Source organism: Schistocerca cancellata, chromosome 5 (genome assembly GCF_023864275.1).
Source record: "Schistocerca cancellata isolate TAMUIC-IGC-003103 chromosome 5, iqSchCanc2.1, whole genome shotgun sequence".
Taxonomy (NCBI): domain Eukaryota; kingdom Metazoa; phylum Arthropoda; class Insecta; order Orthoptera; family Acrididae; genus Schistocerca; species Schistocerca cancellata.
The window spans coordinates 549,109,485-549,135,379 of record NC_064630.1 but is presented as its reverse complement, the minus strand read 5'-3'; the positions used below and the strand labels follow the sequence as shown (position 1 = coordinate 549,135,379).

Below are 25,895 nucleotides of genomic sequence, written 5' to 3'. Positions count from 1 at the left end.
GAAAATGAAAACTGTTGCCAGATTTTTGTGTTATTAATTTAACTGAAATGAATCACACTATGAACAAAGGAGAAAGAGTGATAAATGCATACACATAAAAATTTGACGACATGTTTGATCATCTGAGCAGACTGAATGTTTTGCTCTTCTTTCTGTTTGGTATGTGTTTCTTCTCATAAAATGTAATATCCTTTTTTGAAGAGGCTATGAAGATATTAGAGGAATCAAAAGTGTTACACAATTATTGCTGGTATCTCTCTCTCTCTCTCTCTCTCTCTCTCTCTCTCTCTCTCTCTCTCTCTCTCTCTCCACCCCCCCCCCCCTCCCAATGACAAGATATTTTTCACTAATCATGCAATGATTATTGTAGGCCAGGTGGCTTTACACTTTTTTATCAGAGTTCAGTTATTGACATATAACAGAAAATACTGTGTATCAATACACATTTATCAACATAAGCAAACATAGAACTACATCACAAACATAGAACTACATCATCAAACTGATGCCACAATGATCTACAGCCTTATACATAATCAGTAACCAGCTTCAGTATTTCACATGATATCATAATATACATGATACATGTTGAAGTCAACTGCCAAATGAAGAATGTTCATGAATGTAAATGAAATTTGCTTTCCATCACAAATTAGGCAGGAAATTTTTGACTGCCAGAAAATGGCTTTCATTTAGTGGGCGTAGTGCAGAGGATTTATCTGTTTTCTCTTTAGTGGGCAAAGTGCAGAGAATGTACCTGTTTTCTCTGCATCTATGATGAACACAATTTGATGTACTGTGAAGGCTTCACATGTTAGCAAAAAGATAAGCAAATTTTCAAGAAACAGAAGCACAGAGGAAGAGAGAAAACAGGAACAATTGTAAAACAGTGTTGATAGCTTCATTAGCTTCAGATCCACTAAATAAGGATAATATACTGTGTGAGAAAAACACACAAAAACACACACAGATCATATGGTCTGCACTGAGGACCATCAAAGTACACAGGCACACATGTTGATCACTTTTTACCTTATTCACAAAAGATTTTGAGACAGCTTCCATTATCTTGCCAAATAGCAAAAAATTGTAGTTCTTACTCATGAATATAGTGAGTTGTCTGTGATCTGCAAGCAGGCTTTATGCAACTATTTTCCCATAGATAATGTTTATTGAATATCAGTACCAATACTATCAGTCTTACAATGTGAGAATTATGCATCACTACAAACATTACACAAAATGCATTCTCCAAACAGTTGTGTATCAAACATTGTTTTACTTGGGCCTTGTCCCCAGTTTTCTTCTCAAGTGTATCTGCAACTGACCAGACATGAGTCTTTCTTCAATTTTTTAGAGACTCTTAGTTGCGGTCTTGATACATATAAATAAAATTTTCTTATGTTCTTGTGTTGTAACAATTATACCTAGCCCAAAATGGAATCTGTGTCATTATCTTTCACCTCCCCCCCTCTACCTCCACCCCTTTTTTATTTATTTACAGAAATGTTGTGACCTTTAACCTATCACAGGAGCTACTTTTGAATGGTTCTCAACTAGCAGGATGAAGTTTGTCAAAATAGATAATTTACAAATCTCACCTCTGTCCTTGTAAGTGACTACTGTTTACCTGCTACTCCATACTTAATATTATGTGACTGCTTTCATAATCATCAGGCAGTATTAGTAAGAACAGAGGCCTGTTTGTGATGAACGTTGTTACTTTTTTGTTACTAAAAGGTGTCTTCAATCCTTGAATTTACATAATCTGATAATTTATGGAAGAAGCTGCTAATATGGTATAGATTTGTCTAGAGTCTACAGTCCAACTTTATTGCCTTAAGTCTGCTGGCAGCTAGTTGAAGATATTTGCTCCAGAATACACTACCCCCCTAGGTAAGGAGGCATGATTTATTGGGGAAAATATTTTTGTCACGTAACATGGTCATATACAGGGTGTAAAAAAATATATATACATATTTGTAAAGTTATTGGAGGAGATAAAGAAAAAAATTTTGTTATGTGACACACATCTCACAAGTGCACATTTCCCCATTAAGAGACCTTGATGCTGGACTTCCCTTAGGCCAAAATTCACACTTGTTTTGATTGCTTCATATGCAACACTTTGACACTGGAATCAGATTTGCAACTCAGCTACGCCTCACTGCTAGGAAGGCTAAGATACTACTAGTAGTGTCCACATCCCTTGATAAACAATTATGTTATTATTGTAAGATCGTTACACACTAGCCAAGTTAGCTAGCATGCATCACATTTACAGGGAAGCATGATGCAACAGTCAAGCAGCAAGACACCTGTATGTTGAATGGTTTCCGTGTCACATTTCAAAGACAGGATGACCAGCTTTGTGAAACAGGATCCCTTAGACAAGACTAATGGCAAACTAGTAGACCTGGCAGTTTGAGAACTGATCATTGTGGGGAAGCTGTGTTGTAGTGAATTGAGAACTACCCCAACACACAATCCATAACCAAGGAACTAAATGGTTCCAATGAAAAAGTGTTAAGTATCTTGCACAAAATGGGCATGCATCCATTCAGATATTAAAAGATACAAGACCCATCAACTAATGACTTTGCCAAGTGTGAAGACTTCTGCTAAATGTGTCTACAGGGCTATTACAAATGATTGAAGCGATTTCATAAATTCACTGTAGCTCCATTCATTGACATATGGTCACGACACACTACAAATACGTAGAAAAACTCATAAAGTTTTGTTCGGCTGAAGCCGCACTTCAGGTTTCTGCCGCCAGAGCGCTCGAGAACGCAGTGAGACAAAATGGCGACAGGAGCCAAGAAAGCGTATGTCGTGCTTGAAATGCACTCACATCAGTCAGTCATAACAGTGCTACAACACTTCAGGACGAAGTTCAACAAAGATCCACCAACTGCTAACTCCATTCGGTGATGGTATGCGCAGTTTAAAGCTTCTGGATGCCTCTGTAAGGGGAAATCAACGGGTCGGCCTGCAGTGAGCGAAGAAACGGTTGAACGCGAGCGGGCAAGTTTCACGCGTAGCCCGCGGAAAATTGGCTCGTGCCAGATCTGGAGACCGACAGCGCCGACTTCATCTTTCAACAGGACGGTGCTCCAGCGCACTTCCATCATGATGTTCGGCATTTCTTAAACGGGAGACTGGAAAACCGATGGATCGGTCGTGGTGGTGATCATGATCAGCAATTCATGTCATGGCCACCACGCTCTCCCCACTTAACCCCATGCGATTTCTTTCTGTGGGGTTATGTGAAAGATTCAGTGTTTAAACCTCCTCTACCAAGAAACGTGCCAGAACTGCGAGCTCACATCAACGATGCTTTCGAACTCATTGATGGGGACATGCTGCGCCGAGTGTGGGAGGAACTTGATTATCGGCTTGATGTCTGCCGAATCACTAAAGGGGCACATATCGAACATTTGTGAATGCCTAAAAAAACTTTTTGAGTTTTTGTATGTGTGTGCAAAGCATTGTGAAAATATCTCAAATAATAAAGTTATTGTAGAGCTGTGAAATCGCTTCAGTCATTTGTAATAACCCTGTATATCAAATCGTAAACATCCCTGAGTCTCAGTAGTGTTTTCAATTTACTGGGAAGGCTGCCTTCACAAGGGAAGGAATATTCAGCAGATCAATCAGCAGCATCAAATCATAAACATCCCTGAGTCTCAACAGTGTGTTTTGCTCACTGGAAAGGCTGCCTCGACAAGGGAAAGAATATTCAGCAACACAGTAGCCATGTTGGGGGTTGTAAAACACTAAAGCTACTTGTGTTTCCACAGAGATTTGCCATAACTGTGTGGGTACTGTACGTGACTACCTGACTGGGCTGTATCTTCTGCCTAACACACATGGTAGAGGAATTTACTGTATCTTCCTCTGTGAAGTGCTATTGGAAATGTTGGAAAATTCAACTAGCAGTCAGGTAATGATTATGGTTCCAACGGCTCCGGCACACTATGCTCTTGATGTTAGAGCATATTTAGACAATGTTTTCCCCAGTTGTTGGATTTGGAGGGGAGGGCAAGTTCTGTGGCTACCTCCAGCATCACTCCTATAGATTTTCTTTTGTGAGGGAGATGAAGCATTTGGTGAAAGAGACAACAATAGACCCTTCAGAAGAGCTGATTGCCCATTTGGCCAAAGCTACAACTGTTGTTCCTGAAACACTTGGTTTTTTTAACCTTTTGAATAATCATTAGCATGGAGATGCCAGTTGTGCATTAATGTAAATGGACGACACTTGCAGCAATATCTCTAAAATGGCACTCATCACTTGGCAGCTAGAATGCTGTCCCTGAACATTGTGTGTGTTTTGGGTATTGAACCAGAGACCTAGAAATGACGCAGCCCTCAGTGGTTCACAACCCCACAACAGGCTACAGCAGTCCACTCACCTCCCCACCGCCCCTCTCTAAACCCGGGGTTATTGTGCGGTTCTGCCCCCAGTGGAACCCCCCTGGGAACGTCTCATACCAGACGAGTGTAACCCCAAATGTTTGTGTGGTAGAGCAATTATGGTGTACGCGTACATGGAGAGAGTATTTGTGCAGCAATCACTGACATAGTGTAACTGAGACGGAATAAGGGGAACCAGCCTGCATTTACCGAGGCAGTTGAAAAACCACCGTAAAAACCATCCACAGGCTGGCCGACTCATCGGACCTCAGCACTAATCCACCAAGCAGACTTGTGCTGGTCCCTGAATATTACTAGCATCAAAACCTCCATGGACAGTATACCTGTAACATTATCTCTTCCAAACACACACAAATTTTGTATACATAGCGTTTTGTATTGTGTATATTACAGTTCACTTGAAACTGTTTGTATTAATAACCACAACAGCATTAAGTGTACTGAGAAATGAGTGTTAAAATTTGAAGTCATGTGCAAGATGTGTAATTATCTGCTGAATGCAGTATTTTTACTGTTTGCTTTTGCTGAATAGTATTTTTTTTTTGATTTAGTCGAAGTGCTCCAGAAGATAATTCTATAAAATGAAAGCAGGCAAAAGTATGCAAAACAGTCAAAATGACAGGTACTTCTGATCAAAGTTAGTTGAACTGATTTCTTTGATTAATCTATTTGTGTATTGGCTCCATTTTATCTTGTCCAGCTGAACACAAAGGAACTTTATCCACAATGTTTCATACAATATACAATGAATAAACCTTACTTTTTTAACAGTAAGTAATTTTTGCTTACTTCAATGCACACTTTTTAATATTATCCATCTTATTGACCTGAGGTAGGTTATTAAGTGAACTGTTATATTTACTCAACATATAGATCAAAAAAACAATGTTAACACTCTGCTATGTGTTTCAAGAGATGCACTCTCATTGAGGTTGGAGGCACTCTTGAAGATAAGGGGATTCTCTAAGCAATGAGTGGTACGGTGATGCAATGGAACAGAGAACACAATTTGGTGATTTTAAATTGAGACAAAGACTTATTGTTTAACTGGCTTATTTTTTTTATTGACACTTTGCATGTTTGAGGCTGTCTGATTATTTGCTTATCTTTAACAGACAGATGAAGAGAATATGACTCTCAAAATGCATAGTTGTGTGCTAATACTGCTTTATTATGCACTTTATGCAAAATAAATATAACAATACATATATTTTCAAAGCTTTTACTAATTTTCTATTGAGATATCTTTCCAATTTGCCTGTTCCCTTAACCCTCTCCTTCCTCTGAAAGTAGTCTTTGACAGTGTCCTGGACTACATAATGAAAGCATTCTTCCTATTTATTGGCTCCCTTACTACATTATACTAACTTCTAGCACTTTTCATATATGTCTACAGTATCTCCTCTTTCTAAAATTTGGTATATTTCTTTGGTTTAGCAGGAGAGCTTTAATTGATACTTGTATTTCCTTTTCTCTCATTAGGTCTTTCTTTTGCTTTATTTGCATCCTGTGTTAAAGAAATGAAGTTTTGTGTTTAACACCCAGTTGACTGCTAGGTCATTAGAGGCAAAGCACTAGCTTTTTCACAGAGATATAAAAGGAAATATGCCATAGCCTTATCAAAAGGTGCAATGTGAGACTTGCCTGTAATGATTTAGTGAAACTATGAAAAATTTAAATTGAAGGTTGGGCAAGGATTAGACTGTCATTTCGCCCCAATTATGAGTCTGATTACTTAGTCGCTTCACCATTTCTCCAAGTGAAATTCTGTAAATGAATGAGGTAAACTGAATAATGTTGTCATTGATGATGATGATGACTGGTTTGTGGGGCGCTCAACTGCGCGGGTATCAGCTCCCGTACAAATTCCCAACCTTTGCTCAGCCCAATCTCGCCACTTCATGAATGATGATGAAATGATGAGGAAAACACAAACACCCAGTCATATTGAGGCAGGTGAAAATCCCTGACCCCACCGGGAATCGAACCCGGAATCTTGTCATTGAGTCCGTACTTACAAGTATCCCTCGTAATTCATGTTGGCATATAGTTAGTCTCTCTCTCTCTCTCTCTCTCTCTCTCTCTCTACAAATTCTTATTACTGTAGTATTTCACCTCTGTTTGCAGTTCAGCTCAAGTGAAAATGTGTGGTGTTTATGATAATAGACTTGAAATGGAAGAAGCTGGCTTCTAGAACCCTTTCATACATTATGATTTAGCGTTTTAATTATTTCTAAATCACTTCCTAGTCTTAGCTCCCAATGCACAGTTAAATTCAAATATTTTTTCTCCTCATGTTTGGACTTATAAAATACTAATGAGTACAATGCAGTGTCCAGAAAGCTGTTGACATTAAATCAGTACAGTATTTGGAAGTTATACTTACTGAGCGACACAGTGAGCAGCAGTGAGAATGTGTGTTGTATCAATGAGGGAGCCTCCACAGAATTGCCGTCCACTGTTGAAAAGAGCTGCCTGTAAAAAGTACACTGTATATCAATGCTGTGATTTTTAGTATGCTTATTAAAATTATTACGAGATAATATTGAATGTGTAACAGAAATTGATGGAAGTTTTATAACAAAACAGGTGTACACTCTCAAGTCACACATTGTGACCAGATTTCAGTCTATAGCACATAGCTCATGACATGTGACATGATGTACACTGGATAGTGTACATGATGTACACTATCAAGTAATGTATTTAGATCACATAAATGAGTGTTTTTCTGAGCCGTGAAACTGATGATACTTTATTTTCTTGCCAAGGAGATAAATACTTCTCAGACAACAAAGTTAGTTAATTGTTTGCTTAGAGCTATATAAGCGTATCAAGACTAGAATTGAGGCAGCATTGTGAACTGCTGTTTTGGAGACAGCAGAGCTACCAGGCACGAAAGTGAATTATGGGTATGACGTTGGATGAAGTTCAAACAACATGATGCACTTGTAATAGCTTATTATCAAAATAAACTGGAAGGTAACCAGACTAAAGTCTACAACAACAGATAAGCAAACTATGTTCTTCTTTATAGATCTCTACAGTGGACAGTGTGTGTCTGTGCTCATATTAATCAAGATTTGTCAACAGAAAATGCTTGAATTCGTTCAACGGTATTGAAACTAGGGTGTTACTGATGGTTTGGTGTCTTTGTTGTCACATTTTCTGCTTCATACAACAGTTGGTGCTTGCAAACAGGGGTGGGAGTGATGTGTGGAGTCGAATGACATGTGCATTGTCAGCTGCAACAGACAGTCTCGAGTTTGACTGAGATAAACTCACGCTGCAACGTTCTTCTTCAGCACGCCAGTGCGTAAGTTGGCACACAAACTGCTAGTTAAAAATCCGTGCAATCGATACGTTTATTTATATGTAAGACTGGACTTCGAAATTTTCCTTTGTGTGAGAACGCGTGTACAAGAGTGATGTGCTAATATGAAATTCTATATTCAGATATTTTCCTGTTCGCGTCGCCTCTGCAAAATCTTTCATTCATTGCATCAGTACCTGTTTGTATTGTGAAATACCGAACATTCGCGAATGCCGCGATAAAATCGTATTGTTATCGTATCGTCAATTGTAGGCTTAAACTTATTTGTGCTCTTTTAAAAATTTTGAGAACAGTAGGCCTATCCTCGTTCACAACAATCGTTCTGTAACCTCATTGTATAATTACGTGAGAAATAGGTTATTTATGAAAATATTCGGACGCTTACAAAACTACATTTTCATAAGTTACCGGTACGAGTCTTTTCGTTAACTTATTACGTAGCAAATCAGCGTTTGAGGTTCATAATTACTACCAAAGGATAGATCACTCCGAGTTTCGTTGTATATCAACGCAAACACGTGCATTTTTGAGAATTTTGTTCTAGTAAATCTGCGCTTATGGTTTAGTTACTGTAGCAGATACTGTAACTAACATATTGTGTTTCATCTAGCGTTCCCTTAAAGAGGAATATATCTTATCTACATTCATCATAAATTAACTCTAAAAAATGTTAGGAAACTAGTATTTTTACCATAGATTTTTGTGTCGCCCTATTAGAAATCTTGTTTTGTGTAATTGCTTCAGTTCTTATAGGGAATTAGTACTTTCTTAGCTCAGCAGATTAAAAGATAATCAGCAGGATAAATTTAAAGTTATTTGTTCACTGTCCTGTAATACATTGCACCAGCCGAAATGGAGCCCCATTGTGAATGCTGCGTGGTTGACATTTGTGGCCGGCCAGTGTGGCCGAGCGGCTCTAGGCGCTTCAGTCTGGAACCGCGCGTCCCCTACGGTCGCAGGTTCGAATCCTGCCTCGGGCATGGATGTGTGTGACGTCCTTAGGTTAGTTAGGTTTAAGTAGTTCTAAGTCTAGGGGACTGATGACCTCAGACGTTAAGTCCCATAGTGCTCAGAGCAATTTGAACCATTTTGACATTTGTAAGCAGCCGAAATCGCCCCGACTACTGTCAAACAATTGGCAGCAGCTGCGAATCATTGTGTTGGAAGAGCTCCCGAGATTCATGTACCTGCGGTACTGGTACCTAAGGTATCCCAAGCACTATCGGCTCCTGTAGCTCCTGACGCCTCTGCAGAAATTACGTGATCTGTTATTTCTCGTACACTTGACTGTGAATGGCGTTTCACTGGTATATCTAGGTGTCCTGTACAGGGTGAACGGTGACGATGAAGGACTCAGGGTGTTAAACTGATCCCCATAACAATCAAGTTTGAGGTGCTGTCTTTCACTGAAACTGAGCTAGAATAACTCACTTCACCTCTTTGGGAAAAATCTGTTTTTCCTGTGTCAAGAGGAGGCAGACACAAAAGGGTAGGGGTCTATTAATCGTCAGCAGTTCAAACATACGGTGAGTGATGGTATCCCTTAGGGGAATGGCAGCAAGAGACAGGAAAGGTCACCAGGTGCACTCATTATGTATGCCTGGGGGCCTCATTCAACATGTTGTAGAGGCTATTCTGACAGTCATTACAGGAACAGGGTGCAACCAGCTCCATATTGTGGTGCATGTTGGAACAAATGATGCCTGTCATCTGTACTCTGAGGTCATACTTGGATCATTCCAGCGACTAGCAGAGAAGGTTGAGAAGAAAAGCCTTGCAACAGAATTTCAACGAAGCTCACAATTTGCAGCACTGTCCCCAGAACTAATCATGGCCCCTTGGCTCTGAGGCGAGTGGAAGGACTGAACTAGAGACTTCGGAAGTTCTGTGACAAGCTAGGCTGCGACTGCCTGGACCTGCGTCATAGGGCTGAGAACTGTAGGGTCTCCCAAAATGGGTCGTGTACACTACACATCAAAGGCTGCTACCCAGGTAGCTGAATGTGTGTGGGGTGCACGCAAGGTTTTTTTTCGTTAGGAGACTCTCGATCCAGTCCAGATAATGGTTAGCTGTAGGAAACCCAGAAGAATCAGTGTAAACTAGAAAGAAATGCCTCTCACAGGTGAGAGTATTAAAATCCCAGAGGTTAACTGCTGAAGCATTTGCAACGAAGTTCCAGAGTTTGAAGTGCTGCTGAAACGCAGTGGAGCTCACATAACACTAGGTACAGAAAGCTGCTTCAAACCTGAAATTAACAGCAGTGAAATTTTTGGGGAAAATTTAATTGTGTATCGTAGGGATAGGCTATTGGGAAATGGAGTTGGTGTATTTGTTGCAGTAGACAAGAAACTCAAATCCACCGAGATAGAAATTCAATTGAAACTGCATGTGAGATTGTTTGGGCAAGACTCAGGGGGGGGGGGGGGCATAAAATGGTAATTGGATCCTTCTGTCTAACACCAGACTCATCTCCTAATGTAAACAAAAAATTTGGAGAAAACCTCAATTCAATTTGCAAGTTTCCCAGTCATGTGGTAATCATAGGTGGGACTTAAATCGCCGAACAATCAATTGGGTAAATTACCGTTTTGTTAGTGGTGGGTGTAATAAGACATCCTGTGAAACGTTACTAAATGCCTTCTCTGAAAACTACGCAGAACAGATAGTTAGGAACCCCACTCATGATGGAAATATATTGAATTTAATTGTAACAAATAGACCTGACCTCTTTGAGGATATCCACATTGAAAATGGTATCAGTGACAATGATACGGTTGTGGCAATAATGATTACCACAGTACAAAGGACAATCAAAACAAGTACGAAGATATATATGTTCAGTAAACTAGGTAAAAAAAAATCAATAGTGTCATATCTCAGTGAGGAACTAGAAACTTTCAGTGCAGGGCACGAGCATGTAGAGGAACTATGGCTAACATTCAAAAGAACTGGTGACCTTCCGCTGGATGGATATGTACCCAGTAAAACAGTTCATAATTGGAGGGACCCTCCGTGGTGTACAATCACTGCAAAGAAACTGCTAAAAAGAAAAAAAAGCAGAGACTACTGCATAATAGGTGTAAAACAAAACGTAGGACTGTAGATAGAGAGATGCTGAGTGAAACCTTTATGACTACCGTAGCAGAATATTGTCAAATGATCTTTCACAGAACCCAAAGAAATTGTGGTCGTATGTAAAGGCTGTTACCGGCAACAAAGTTAGTGTCCAGATCCTAGTGAACGAGACAGGAACTGAAACTGAAGGGAGCAAAGCAAAAGGTGAAATGCTTAATTCCATTTCCAAATGTTCCTTTACGAAGGAACCCCGGATAACTGCCCCAATTTAATCCTTGTACCGCTGAAAAGATGAGTGCAATCAGTATTTGTATCAGTGGTGTTGAGAAACAGCTAAAGTCATTATAATTGAACGAGCTCCACGGCCTGATGGAATCTGTCAGATGCTATACTGAATTTGCAGCTGAGTTAGTCCCTCTTCTAATAATAATCTTATCATAGATCCCTTGAACAGAAAACCGTGCTCTGTAGTTGGAAGAAAGCACAGGTCACATCCGTCTATATGAAGGGTAGTAGAATTGATCCACCCCGGGTTCCCGGGTTCGATTCCCGGCGGGGTCAGGGATTTTCTCTGCCTCGTGATGACTGGGTGTTGTGTGCTGTCCTGGGGTTAGTTAGGTTTAAGTAGTTCTAAGTTCTAGGGGACTGATGACCATAGATGTTAAGTCCCATAGTGCTCAGAGCCATTTGAACCAATTGATCCACAGAACTACCGTCCAGTATCCTTGACATCAGTTTGTTGTAAATTCTTAGGATATATTCTGAGCTCAAACATAATGACGTATCCTGAACAGAATGACCTCTTCCATGCGAAACAGCATGGATTCCGAAAACATCGTTTGTGTGAAACTAAACTCTTACTTTTCTGACATGACTTACTGAAAGCTTTGGATTTAGGCAGTCAGATAGATGCAGTATTTCTTGATTTCTGAAAATCTTTTGAGTCAGTACCACACCTACGCTTACTGTCAAAAGTTTGATCCTATTGTATGTGGCAACAAGTGAAATTTGTGACTAGATTGAAGACTTTCTGGTAGACAGAAAACAGCATGTTATCTTGGATGGAGAGTCATCATCAGATGTAGAAGTACCTTTGGGTATGCCCAGGGAAGTGTGTTGGGATCCTTGCTGTTCATGTTGTGTATTATTGACTTTGTGGACGTTATTAATAGTAACTTCAGACTTTTTGCAGATTATGCAGTTATCTATAATGAAGCTTCTGAAGAGGCTGCATAAATATTCAATCAGATCTTGATATGATTTCAAAGTGGTGCAAAGATTGACAGCTTAATTTAAATGTTCAGAAAAATATAAAACTGTGCACTTCAGAAACAAAAAAATGTAGTTTCGTATGACTACAATATCAATGAGTCACAACTGGAATCAGCCAACTGACACAGATATCTGTGTGTGACACTTGTAGGGATGGTCACATAGGCTAACTGTGGGTAAAGCAGGTGGTATAGGGTACTTTGGGTTATTGATAGAATACTAGGGAAATGCACTCGGTCTACAAAGGAGATTGCTTACAAATCACTTGTGCAGCCCATTACACAATATATTGCGGATGTGTGTGGGACCTGTACCAAATAGGACTAACAGGGGGTATTGAACTTATATGGAAAAGGGCAGCACGAATGGTCACAGGTTTGTTTGATCCATGGGAGAGTGTCACAGAGATACTGAAGGAGCTGTACTGGAAGACTCTTGGAGACAGACATAAAGTTCCCCGAGAAAGTCTCTTAACAGGGTTTCAAAAACAGTTTTTAAATCATGACTCTAGGAATATTCTACAACCCTCTACATATCGATCGCATAGGGATCGTGAGGGTAAAATCAGAATAATTCCTGCACCCACAGAGGCATTCAAATAATCATTCTTGTCGCCCTCTATATGTGAATGAAACAGATTGAAACCCTGATAACTGGTACACTGGGACGTACCCTCAGCCATGCACTTAACGGTGGTTTGCAGAGTACAGATGTAGATATACACTACTGCTTGAAGGTGACATGCGGAATAAGATCTAGGTAGGGTATAATAATTTTAATAAATTTATTAGTCCAGAAGTGTGTCAACCAGCAAATTAATAGTTTTGCAGGGTTTATTTATTATGACAATGCATTTGGTAATATCAAATATCATACCCCCGTTGACCAGCTGAAAATTTGACACTGAAGAAGTCTTTGTAAGTAAAATACCTTCACTGGAGTCAGTGTAAATGAAGGTTGAAGACCACGTTACAGACTCATCTGAATACTAACAAGTGTCCGACAAGGATTGGTACTGTCTAGGACATTTTTCAAATTATATTCTTAACCCATTTTTTGAATTGCGTTAGCTTGGGTGATGTTCATTAAGCAATCAAAATCAATGTCCAACATTTAAATAACATCCGTTATGCAGATGATACTGTGATAATAGCTGGTAAAGAGTTTGGACTTAACATAGATAACACAAAAACAAAAATCATGGTCATCGGCTAGAAGAGCATAGTCAATGCAATTAGCAACTTGGATGGAAATAAGCTCAAGAGAATTATTAAAATCAGGTATATGGAATGTTTATCACGAGAAAAGGCGTCATAATGAGGTGACGAAAAAACTTAAACATCGCAAATGTAGTCATTAATTACAATTTAATAATGACTGAAAGTCCTGTTAGGGTACTGCTTTATGCAGTTGTTACCGGTTTCGCTATATTTTGACGCAATATTTATTTGAAAAGTTTTCAAATACTGCGCAATACTGTTGAAGAGTACAAAGATGGACAGTTTTTGGGACTTTTACGGTGCACTTAAAGACATAATGGGGCAAATGCCACTAAGATCAGAGAAGAAACCTGTCGTTGGTGAAAAACCTGAGAGGCAGATTCAAACAGAGTCCTCTTTTGTGCCATTTTTACCACTGGATAACAACGTAATGATTTAGTTTAGATAAAGACAACAACTACTGATTTTTTATACTATTCTGAACTCCACAAGGGTTAACGCAAAGGAGCGGGGTGAAGGACCGCGAATAGGGCATTGCTTGATGACGGCACTGAAGTTTGCCACTTCGTGTGGAGGAGATATAGTTTGGTGGCTTAGCATTGATACAGTCTAGCGAAAGAGGGACGTGGTAATGTTATCATCGCAGACGGTGCATCCAGTGGTCATTGTGAAGATCCCACCAAGAATTAAGGGCCAATTTAGCTCGTAATATCTATGATGCAATGATTAAATGCGAAAGTTTCGCAAGTAATGATGAATGCCATTTGCTGTGCCGCATAATGCAAGGTGTGTTTGAAAAGTTTGATCGATGGTCTCAGAAAATAAAGGAAGAAGAGTTACAAACAAAATACCTGTACTGTTTTTCAGAATAATCACCATTAACTGCAACACACTCGTGACACCAGTTGTAAAGCTGTTGGAAACTGTCAGCATACGCTTCCTGTGGAGTCACTCAAGACGGTATGGCCACGCGTTGTTGAGTGTCCGTACTATGGCCACGCGTTGTTGAGTGTACGCACGTCTGCAAAGCTTAGGCCATTCAGATCTAATTTAAGGCGGGGGAATAGAAAGAAGTCTGCTGGCGCCAAATATGGAGAATAAGAAGGATGTTGAAGAACAGTCACCTTGCGCTGAGCAACGGAGTTAAGCACGCAGATTGCACTGTGCCGACGGTCGTCGTCGTGGAGGAAAGTCCACTGTTCACTCCGGTACAGTTACGGCCCAACCCACTAGATTGGTTCAAATGGCTCTGAGCACTATGGGACTCAACTTCTCAGGTCATCAGTCCCCTAGACTTAGAACTACTTAAACCTAAGGACATCACAAACAACCATGCCCGAGGCAGGATTCGAACCTGCGAAGTAGCAAGCAGCGCGGTTCCGGACTGGAGCGCCTAGAACCGCTCGGCCACCACGGCCGGCAACCCACTAGATGCGTTGGACAAGTCGTTTCAAAACTCCGTCGTAAATTTCCACGTGGACACTTTTACCCTCGGGGTAGAAATTCATGATGGATCAAGCCCTTGCTGTCGAAAAAGGCGATCAACATCATATCAATCTTGGATTTGGTCAGCTGACGTTTTTTTGGGGAGGCGAGGAAGACAATGAACACCATGCCATTGCGCTTGGTTTCTGAACTCTATTGGTAGCACCAGATATCAGTTCCTGTAATTATGCTTTCCAAAAACTGAGGGTTCCTGTCAGACCTGTCGACGAAATCTCCATAAGTTTCCATCCGAGTTTGTTTCTGTTCGCCTGTCAGTGCATGCGGTACAAACCAGGCGCAAACTTCGCTTTTTAAGTGTTCGTCAGCAATAGTGCGTGCACTGTCTTTGCTTATCGTCAACTCTTGGTTGGAAGTTGTGTACGAGGTGCATTCAAGTTCTAAGGCCTCTGATTTTTTTTCTCCGGACTGGAAAGAGATAGAAACATGCGCATTGTTTTAAAATGAGGCCGCGTTCATTGTCAATACGTCCCAGAGATGGCAGCACCGTACGGCAGATGGAATTTTACCGCCAGCGGCTAGAATGAGAAGTGTTTTAAATACTTAAAATGGCGACGTTTTCCTTACTTGAACAGTGTGCAATCATTCGTTTTCTGAATTTGCGTGGTGTGAAACCAATTGAAATTCATCGACAGTTGAAGGAGACATGTGGTGATGGAGTTATGGATGTGTCGAAAATGCGTTCGTGGGTGCGACAGTTTAATGAAGGCAGAACATCATGTGACAACAAACCGAAACAACCTCAGGCTCACACAAGCCGGTCTGACGACATGATCGAGAAAGTGGAGGGAATTGTTTTAGGGGATCGCCGAATGACTGTTGAACAGATCGCCTCCAGAGTTGGCATTTCTGTGGGTTCTGTGCACACAATCCTGCATGACGACCTGAAAATGCGAAAAGTGTCATCCAGGTGGGTGCCACGAATGCTGACGGATGACCACATGGCTGCCCATGTGGCATGTTGCCAAGCAATGTTGACGCGCAATGACAGCATGAATGGGACTTTCTTTTCGTCGGTTGTGACAATGGATGAGACGTGGATGCCATTTTTCAATCCAGAAACAAAGCGCCAGTCAGCTCAATGGAAGCACACAGATTCACTGCCAGCAAAAATTTCGAGTAACCGCCAGTGCTGAAAAAATGATGGTGTCCATGTTCTGGGACAGCGAGGGCGTAATCCTTACTCATTGCGTTCCAAAGGGCACTACGGTAACAGGTGCATCCTACGGAAATGTTTTGAAGAACAAATTCCTTCCTGCACTGCAATAAAAACGTCCGGGAAGGGCTGCGCGTGTGCTGTTTCACCAAGACAACGCACCCGCACATCGAGCTAACGTTACGCAACAGTTTCTGCGTGATAACAACTTTGAAGTGATTCCTCATGCTCCCTACTCACCTGACCTGGCTCCTAGTGACTTCTGGCTTTTTCCAACAATGAAAGACACTCTCCGTGGCCGCACATTCACCAGCCTTGCTGCTATTGCCTCAGCGATTTTCCAGTGGTCAAAACAGACTCCTAAAGAAGCCTTCGCCGCTGCCATGGCATCATGGCGTCAGCGTTGTGAAAAATGTGTACGTCTGCAGGGCGATTACGTCGAGAAGTAACGCCAGTTTCATCGATTTCGGGTGAGTAGTTAATTAGAAAAAAAATCGGAGGCCTTAGAACTTGAATGCACCTCGTATGTAGACACTCGAGACGAACGTGGCTCATCCTCAACATATTCCTTTCCGTCCAGAAAGCGTTTAAACCGCTGAAACAGACTCATGTTACTCCCTGCTTCAACACCGAACATGCACTAACATTATATGTCGCCGTTTTCACTAATTTTAAGCAAAACTTCATGTTAACGCATTGTCTCACTTTGGAATGACAACGATTTATCACATCGACTCCGTTAGCTTGGTCCCAGCGTGCACCTTTGCTTCACTTCGGCGATTTGCACGATAGGGGGCGCTTACTGACGTGTATCTCAATGCATATTCAAGGGCGCTTCATTCTAACCAGCAAGCCTTTTACCGTAGGGTACCATTCACATTGTAGAGGGGGCCGCCACCATTCAATAAAATGAGCCGAGCAGCATCAAATACCCTACTGGCCATTAAAATTGCTACACCACGAATATGACGTGCTACTACACGTGACACTGCTGGCCATTAAAATTGCTACACAACGAATATGACGTGCTACAGACGCGAAAGTTAACCGACAGGAAGAGGATGCTGTGATATGCAAAAGATTAGCTTTTCAGAGCATTCACACAAGGTTGGCGCCGGTGGCGACACCTACAACGTGCTGACATGAGGAAAGTTTCCAACCGATTTCTCATACGCAAACAGCACTTGACCGGCGTTGCCTGGTTAAACGTTGTTGTGATGCCTCGTGTAAGGACGAGAAATGCGTACCATCACGTTTCCGACTTTGATAATGGTCGGATTGTAGCCTATCGCGATTGCGGTTTATCGTATCGCGACATTGCTGCTCGCGTTGGTCGATATCCAATGACTGTTAGCAGAATATGGAATCGGTGGGTTCAGGAGGGCAAGACGGAACGCCGTGCTGGATCCCAACGGCCTCGTATCACTAGCAGTCGAGATGACAGGCGTTTTATCCGCATGGCTGTAACGGATCGTGCAGCCACGTCCTCGATCCCTGAGTCAACACATGGGGACGTTTGCAAGACGACAACCATCTGCACGAAAAGTTCGACGACGTTTGCAGCAGCATGGACTATCAGCTCAGAGACCATGACTGCGGTTACCCTTGACGCCGCATTACAGACAGGAGCGCCTGCGATGGTGTACTCAACGACGAATCTGGGTGCACGAAAAGCAAAACGTCATTTTTTCGGATGAGTCCAGGTTCTGTTTACAGCCATCCAAGCTCTGTTTGACTGAATGCCCAGGCGTATCAAGGCCGTTATTACGGCCAGAGGTGGTTGTTCTGGGTACTGATTTCTCAGGATCTATGCACCCAAATTACGTGAAAATGTAATCACATGCAGTTCTAGTATAAAATGTTTGTCCAATGAATACCCGTTTATCATCTGCATTTCTTCTTGGTAAAAAAAAAAAAAAAAAAAAAAAAATAAATATGAAATGTCGTGTGACTAGGGCCTCCCGTCGGGCAGACCGTTCGCCTGGTGCAAGTCTTTAGATTTGGCGCCACTTCGGCGACTTGCGCGTCGATGGGGATGAAATGATGATGATTAGGAAAACACAACAATCAGTCCCTGAGCGGAGAAAATTTCCGACCCCACCGGGAATCGAACCCGGGCCCTTAGGATTGACATTCTGTCGCACTGACCACTCAGCTACCGGGGGCGGACATTTCTTCTTCGTGTAGCAATATTAATGGCCAGCAGTGTACTTGCTGGAATTATGTTTTTACTAACTGACCTTAATGCTGAAGCAATGGTTCGCAATTTCATTTACGTAAGCTACCATAAGAATGTATCATTGATAAAAGATATCTGAACCTGTTAGTTTATCATCTCTCTGAGTCTTTGTAATTACTGACTCTCCCCCCCCATTGTAAACTATCTTCTGCCGAATTTAGCGGAGAATGGTACTATCGTAGGTAGGGAACTACCAGGTATCATATCGCTGAATAGTTTCGAATCGTTCTGTGACCATTAATCCTGAACAGGATCAGATGTCATCCAGTATCCTAAACAAAGTTTGGGACTAAATTAAACATTAGACTGTAGAAAATTAACACTCCTACTTTTGAAGTGGCAAGTTATTTATGATATTTAGTTAATGTTTAAACAACAAACTCACGGGTTTTGTACAGTTTTCGATAGCATGTTTGGTTCTACTTATTTCTAACAATCCTTTTTTATATTTGGTCCGGTGTCTGCTCTTGTACATGGAAGTCATGTACCAAGTTCATTCAGTTCTTCACTTTTTTTTCATTGCTACCGTTGTCGGAAAGCCACTTTCACACATGAAGGTGACAAATTATTATTAATAATATTTAGTTAATGTTCAAATACCTGAAACTCACGGGTTTCCTACGGTTTTCAGTAGGGTTTTCATTGCTACGGTAATCGAAAGTCTACTTTCACAACTGTAAGTTTTGGTGAATGGATTCGGTATCCCTAAGAGTTCTTCTAATAATAATACCTAATAGCGACGGACTGATCGCTAAAACAACGCCAATTCCGTTGCATGAAAATCTGTGTATAGTATGTTACCTGAAAATATTCCTTCATCGAGCGAAACTGGCCTTAGAACCCAGGTCAATTTTAGAAATCGGAAAATATAATTACTGTTAGAATTTATTACTGATGACAAGTGACTTCGTGGGTCAACTTTCGAAATCGGAAGAAATAGTTACCATTAGAATTTATTACTGATGGCAAATGATTACTACCACTGGACAGACAGCAAATGCAATAAATACCAGAGTAAATCGACTTTGAGTGAGGCACTGGTAAAGTAAATAAATTTGCAAAAATGAAACTTTTAATGTGTATGAAACTGAACGATAGCAAACAGGTCGTATTAAAAGTTTTGACTCGTGACAGTGAGATGTGATCTTTTAACACGAAGACCATTCAAAGTTTGAGATTGGCTTATCGACTAATAGAGGGATGTGTGTTGTGAGTTACTGGGAGAGGTGGGTAAGCAAATAAATGGACTGTGGAGCAGTTTAGAATGGGAGTCGTAACTCTGATAGTGATCAAAAGAGTGTAGGCGGGCTGGACAGCACCCAAGAAGTTGGACAGTAGAAGGCCAAAGAACGTTTTTTTCTGGATTCCAAGACATAAGAAAAGACTGAGAAGACAAATTTATTGAAGGCAGGCAGGTTACATTACAAGGTATGAGATAGCAGCACTGATGCGTACCGCTGAAAATCACAGTGCATGGAAATAATTAGATGATGCTTTTATCCAGCAATGGATATCAGATGGTTGATGATGATGATGATGATGATGATGATGATGACGATGTTGTTGATGATATGTTGATGATGTTGCGTTATGTATTAGTGTCTACCGACGTTTTGATAATAAAGATTATGTTTAACAAATTAATTTACAGTGGTCATTAAACCTTTATATGAACCTATTTTGTTTTTACCCTCCAGAAATTTGCATTTTACCCCTCTCGGAAGTAATTACACCAAGGTTGGGTACCATTGCTCTAGCTTTTTGTATGTCCATCCTTCTGATTGGATGTTTGAGGGACTTCGGTCGTTCACTTATGTAATAATGTAATAAAATGGAACACCTACAGCGGTCCTTATGATGTTATTTATTATATGGCTACTAGTTTCGGTGCTTCATTACACGGTCTTAAGGTCTTTACTGGCGCTGAGGGGGTTAACGCCAATCGTATACACGATTTCATCAGTGGCCAACATCTATGAACTGGTTTTCGCAGACTACGTGTAACAACGATGCTGTATGTCCAACCATCAACTAGGAGTTGATGGTTGGAGTCTTCGATCGAATCACAGTGCTAGTGCGACATTGACGAAATTCTTATTTTGTTCATGAGGTGGAGATGTATATAAAGCATACCGGAAGTCAAGGAACGCGGCATCACCCTTGGCGCCTCTATCCGTTTCATATTAGATCTCATGGACGAACAGAGCAAGCTGAGTTTGACATGATCCTTGCTTTGAGAAAGCCACGCTGATGTGCTACAGTGTAAATTTAATGTCACCAGAAAAGTTATAGTGCGTTAACGTATAACGTGATCGTTATCTATACAACCGATGGACGTCAGCTCAAAAATGGTTCAAATGGCTCTGAGTACTATGCGACTTAACTTCTGAGGTCATCAGTCGCCTAGAACTTAGAACTAATTAAACCTAACTAACCTAAGGACATCACACACATCCATGCCCGAGGCAGGATTCGAACCTGCGACCGTAGCGGTCACGCGGTTCCAGACTGGACGTCAGCGATACAGAACAATATTTAAGCGTCTACCCTTCTTGAAGACGGAAATGATCTGCGTCTTTTCCAGTCTCTTTCGCTGCTTTGTTGTTGCAGCGACGTATAATAACCAGCTGCCAGAGGAGGAGTAGACTCTTCCGCCGTTGTGTAGTATCGTATAAAAATCTCATAAGATCCATTCTGCATCTACTTGTATACTCGGCAAATCACCGTACAATGTATGGTGGGGTGTACGTTACACCATTATTATCGATTTTCTGTCCTATTCCAGTCACGTATTGAGCTCTATGCACTCTAATCTCCCCTATCTTATCCTCACGTAGAGATCGCAGACTTCCTCGAATACGAATTCCCTAAATTGACCCAACATGGTTTCGTGAGAACGTTTTCTTTCTTCAGTGATCCAGCCTAAGTCACCTTGTATTTCTGTTATATTTTGTGAACTAGACCGGTAGTTCCTAACTTGGGGGTAATTACCCACTAAGGTTTAAATGCACTTTTCTGAGGTGTAAAAACAAAAGGGTTCAACCGTGTTTGGGTCACGAAACTAAATTATTTCTCTGTTATCACTATTCCATAAGACTGTGATACGGATAAGATAAGTTACCAATAATTACGTGTTGTTCAAATACTAGCATTAAGGCTTGACACAATGCTGTGGGGTTACAGCTTGTGAAGCGGTGAACAATATCTTTCTCACATAGCCCACTCATTACACTATTACTTTGTATTTTGTATCGTGCATCTTTTTTATGGCATTAAAACTGAGACATACACGCTCTGTGGGAAAAAAATCATGCATCACAAAAGAATTCTCCGAATGAGATGATAACTGGTAGATGTGATATACGTGTACAGGCAAGTAAATGATTAAAATGTCACAAAAACTGGATGATTTTATTCAAGAGAAAGATTTTTACAAATTTAGCAAGTCAATAGCGCATTGATCCAGCTGTGGCCCTTATGCAAGCAGTTATTCGGCTTGGCATTGAATGATACAGTTTAATGATGCCCCGTTCTCCGCGTCCCCAGACACGTCTTCCCTGGTTATCGGGACTCTGTTCGAAGTGGGACTTATCACTGAAGGCAATTGTACTGTAGGCAATGAGATTACAGGCCGAAGACGTGTCTGGAGACGCCCCGGACGGATATGAGATATCAAACTGACTGTCGCCCGCCATTCGGACCGACAACCGGGAGTGATGGCCTGGGGTGCCATTTCTTCTCGTAGAAGGGCCGTTTGGTTGTCATCCGCGGCACCCTTGCAGCACAGCGGTACGTGACGGTATTCTACGCCCCCTTTTCTTGCCCTTCATGGAAAGCCATCCTGGGCCAACATTTCAGAAAGATAATGCCCGCCCGCATATGGCGATAGTTTTTTCGTGCTTGCCAAACCCTAGCGTGACCAGCAAGGTCGCTGAATCTGCCCCAATTGAGAACATTTGGAACTTTATGCGCAGAGCCCTCCAACCAGATCGGAATTTTGACTATCTAAGGCACTAACTGGACAGAGTTTGGCACGGTATGCCTCTGGAGGACATCCGGCAGCTCTGTCAATGGCAAGCCGAATAACTGCTTGCATAAGGACCAGAGGTGGACCAACGCGTTATTGACTTATTCAATTTGTGAAGATCTTTCTCTTGAACAAATCATCCAGTTTTTCTGAAATTGTAATCATTCGTTTGTTTACATACGTACATCACATGTACCGATTTCCGTCCCGTTCGGATAATTCCTACGTGATGTGTCGGTTCTTTTTTGTTTTTTGTTTTAGAGTCTGCAATACATAGGCTTAAAATATCTCACGATTCTCCGAGTTGGAAGTAGTTACAGCAAGATCAGATTTTACATCATTGTTCTGTTTGCAACAGTAAACGAACTATCGACAGCAGATCACGATAGTGACTATCTGATAGTTACTACACAGCATCTCCATGTATTATTATTATTGTTATTCGTATTATTGTTCAAATGGCTCTGAGCACTATGGGACTCAACATCTTAGGTCATAAGTCCCCTAGAACTTAGAACTACTTAAACCTAACTAACCTAAGGACATCACACACACCCATGCCCGAGGCAGGATTCGAACCTGCGACCGTAGCAGTCCCGCGGTTCCGGACTGCAGTGCCAGAACCGCACGGCCACCGCGGCCGGCGTATTATTGTTATTGTTGTCGTTAGTGGCAGTGATCAGACACTACGCATTGGGAGCCCGAAGTCGGCCAATTTCTGGCAGTTCAGAAGTAAGCAATCCAGCGATCAAGTGATTTGAAAATAATATTATATGTGGTTTTTTAATTTAATTGATTTTAAATGAGTGTACAGAGTGTGTGTGAGGCTACGGAGAAGAGTGGTGCGGAGGAAGCATATTTTGTAACTAGTGTCTATTCTCACTGTGGTTTGTTAACTTTCTTTTCTGAGGATTTTTAGGTAACGCAGTGCATTGAGAATTGCTGCATCACTATATTAAAAAAGAAGATTGTTGGAAATAAATCATACCAACTGTTGTATTGACTCATAGTTCGTGGTTTAATAAAACACCTAGAAAAACTAAATATCATTTACCTTTCAAGTGTTCAAAGAAAATTCTTTTCATTCCGAACTTATGTGTTAACGTTGATGATGGTGGGGGGATTGGGGAGGGGGGGGGGAAGATAACTAATAACCGATTGCACTCAGGAGTAATGGGGCTGAGAATAGTTGCTTACTGTTAGGCTAGACTGACTTTTTACTGTCCTGCAAGCACGTCTTCGCATTCATTCGGTGTTTATTGTCATGCCTACTTGATACGGACACCACCGTAATGCTGGTCTTAGCACTTGATTTTAGTTTATTTTCATATAGGCGACCATGTTTCCCTTGTCATTTCGGCATTCTTACGAAGGCCGAAAGCAGGAATCGTAGTATCCTCTTCCATAGTGAAACAATATCACAAATTCGGCTATGTCATCCTCTGCTTGGGTGCAGGAGGATCACTTCGCGCTGCTGCGCGTTGTTAGTGTACCATAGTATGTCGCTACACTCACTGCCGTGAAAGTTGTTACCGTCTGACAGTTGGAGCGACACTAGCGCATTTGGCTGTGAGAAAGCTCGCCGTCTGTTATCACAATTATGCGCCGTAAGAATTATGTTTGTTTTTACTTTTTTCTAGTACGTCCCAAGTATTAGTAAAATATCAAGACTCATGAATCACCATGAAATAAATATAAACTGTCAAAAAATCATGAATGAAATGATATATGCTAATTGCATGTAACCGGCAAATAAAAAGGATATAAAGTATTTTATCCAGAACATCGACATACCATTTGACGTTTTGCTCTGCTTTGTAAGTATTAGGACGCCTGTTGCCAAAAATACAATTTACGTGTTATTATTGTGTGTGGTATGAGGTTTTTCAAATGAAAAGTAGATTAGGATTCAAACTTTGTTTCAGTACATTGATTACATAACAGTTAACATAAATGTACACATTACATCAATGATTCTCGGTCATTGCATAACAACCAGCAAAAAGGGGCGTGAATCATCTGTATAGCAAGAACAAAGATAGCACGCCTGATACCTAAGCAGCCCATACGAGCCAACTTCATTTTTTAAAAAAAGTACGATATCTGGCTCTAATATTTTTAAGATAAGATTGTCTCTCTTCACTCCATTTCTATGAGATTTGTTGCTTACCATCCTTATTATGTGGGAAAATAAAAATGGCCCGGACGAGTGGATACGATTGGACATGAATGTATGCGTATATGATGGATAGTATATGAGGGAGTAAATGCCCATGTAGCTGGTCGCACCTTGGAGCACATTTACACTGTCTTGTACAAATGCAGGAGTCGTTAGCAGAGGTCGGTCTGGTCGCGGCCCTAGCTGACCACCGAGGTCGCCAGTGTGCAATTGCTTTGTGCGGCGAGCCCTCAGGTCTAAGGCGTATCACAACCCTCATAGTCTTCAAGAAATACAGCAGAACATTTCGGATGAGAATGCAGCAGTTCCAGAAGTCCACCTTCGATCCGCCTTCAGTGAATTGTTGACCATGGCCTAAAAGTGCCAAGAGATGAATGGTGGTTACTTTCAACATCTGTTATAGTCAGGTTTGTACTGTATTTCCGTTCCTCTGTTGTGTTTCTTTCTACCCTGGAACTCTGTTCTCCGGGCCACTTTTATTTTTACCCACCTTATATTTTCCTTGTCACCTAATGATTTTGCTCGGAGTGTAATGCCGCGCGGGGTAGCCGCGCGGTCTAGGGCGTCTTACCACGGTCCGGCCGGCTACCCCCGGAGGTTCGAGTCCTCCCTCGGGCAGGGGTTACATTAAGTAGTGCGTAAGCTTAGGGACCGATGACCTCAACAGTCTGGTCCGATAAGACCTTACCACAAAATTCCAAATTTTTTTCGGATTGTAATAATTTGCACATTCATGTGCTATATTCGATTTTACAACACACATATAATTTTATTTAGTGTAATTTATTTTCAAAAGACATATGTTTTGAACGTTCTGAGGTTTATGCTTCTGTTTGTGGCTCTGATGAAGCAACAATTAGTGGAATTGGTTTCTTCTGCTTTATTGTTTTTGACGTTTAGTGATCAAGCCGGCGTAGAAGTTGTCTCCTCAGCCACAGTTGCGTTTGCTTATTTAGAAAGTTAAGCAATATAGGTACTGCGTTCCATACCACTATTTTTTATTTTATTTTCCACCATCATAAGCTGGTATGGCTCAAAGAGGACCCGATAAAACACCGCGGTATTCAGTGGCTTACATCTCTCTGCTAAAGGTATCTTCTACTATTTACTGTATCTTGTTCTTAAAAAGAAACATTAATCTTCACTAAATGTCAATTGGCTACAAGAGAGTCGTAACTAAAAAGTCCTGTAATGCGATGTTTCATAGGTCTCAGAGTCTTTAATAAACCCAAAGCATGACAAATATGGAGTCTCTTTTTTTTTTGCTCTAATTTATTGGGCTACATAGACATCCTTTTGTAAAAATCGTTCTACAAATCAACACAAACGGTACTATTCATATTCGTCAGATTTCGTGTACAATAGTGTGGCTTATTGGCTCCTTGGCGCGCTGCTGTAGCGGCGTACAACCAGAGTCCAAGAAAATGAGTCGCGAAATTTCACAGTTTTT

General features: G+C 41.2%; 1 protein-coding gene across 1 annotated transcript in view; it reads right to left on the bottom strand.

Moving 5' to 3' along the window:
* The window catches only part of LOC126188917 (proclotting enzyme), a 162,504-nt gene that overhangs the window by 25,052 nt on the left and 111,557 nt on the right, over positions 1-25,895 (bottom strand). The window contains exon 4 of the mRNA XM_049930629.1: positions 6,827-6,915. Coding sequence (XP_049786586.1) covers positions 6,827-6,915 — 89 coding nt within the window. The remainder of the gene's footprint in view (positions 1-6,826; positions 6,916-25,895) is intronic.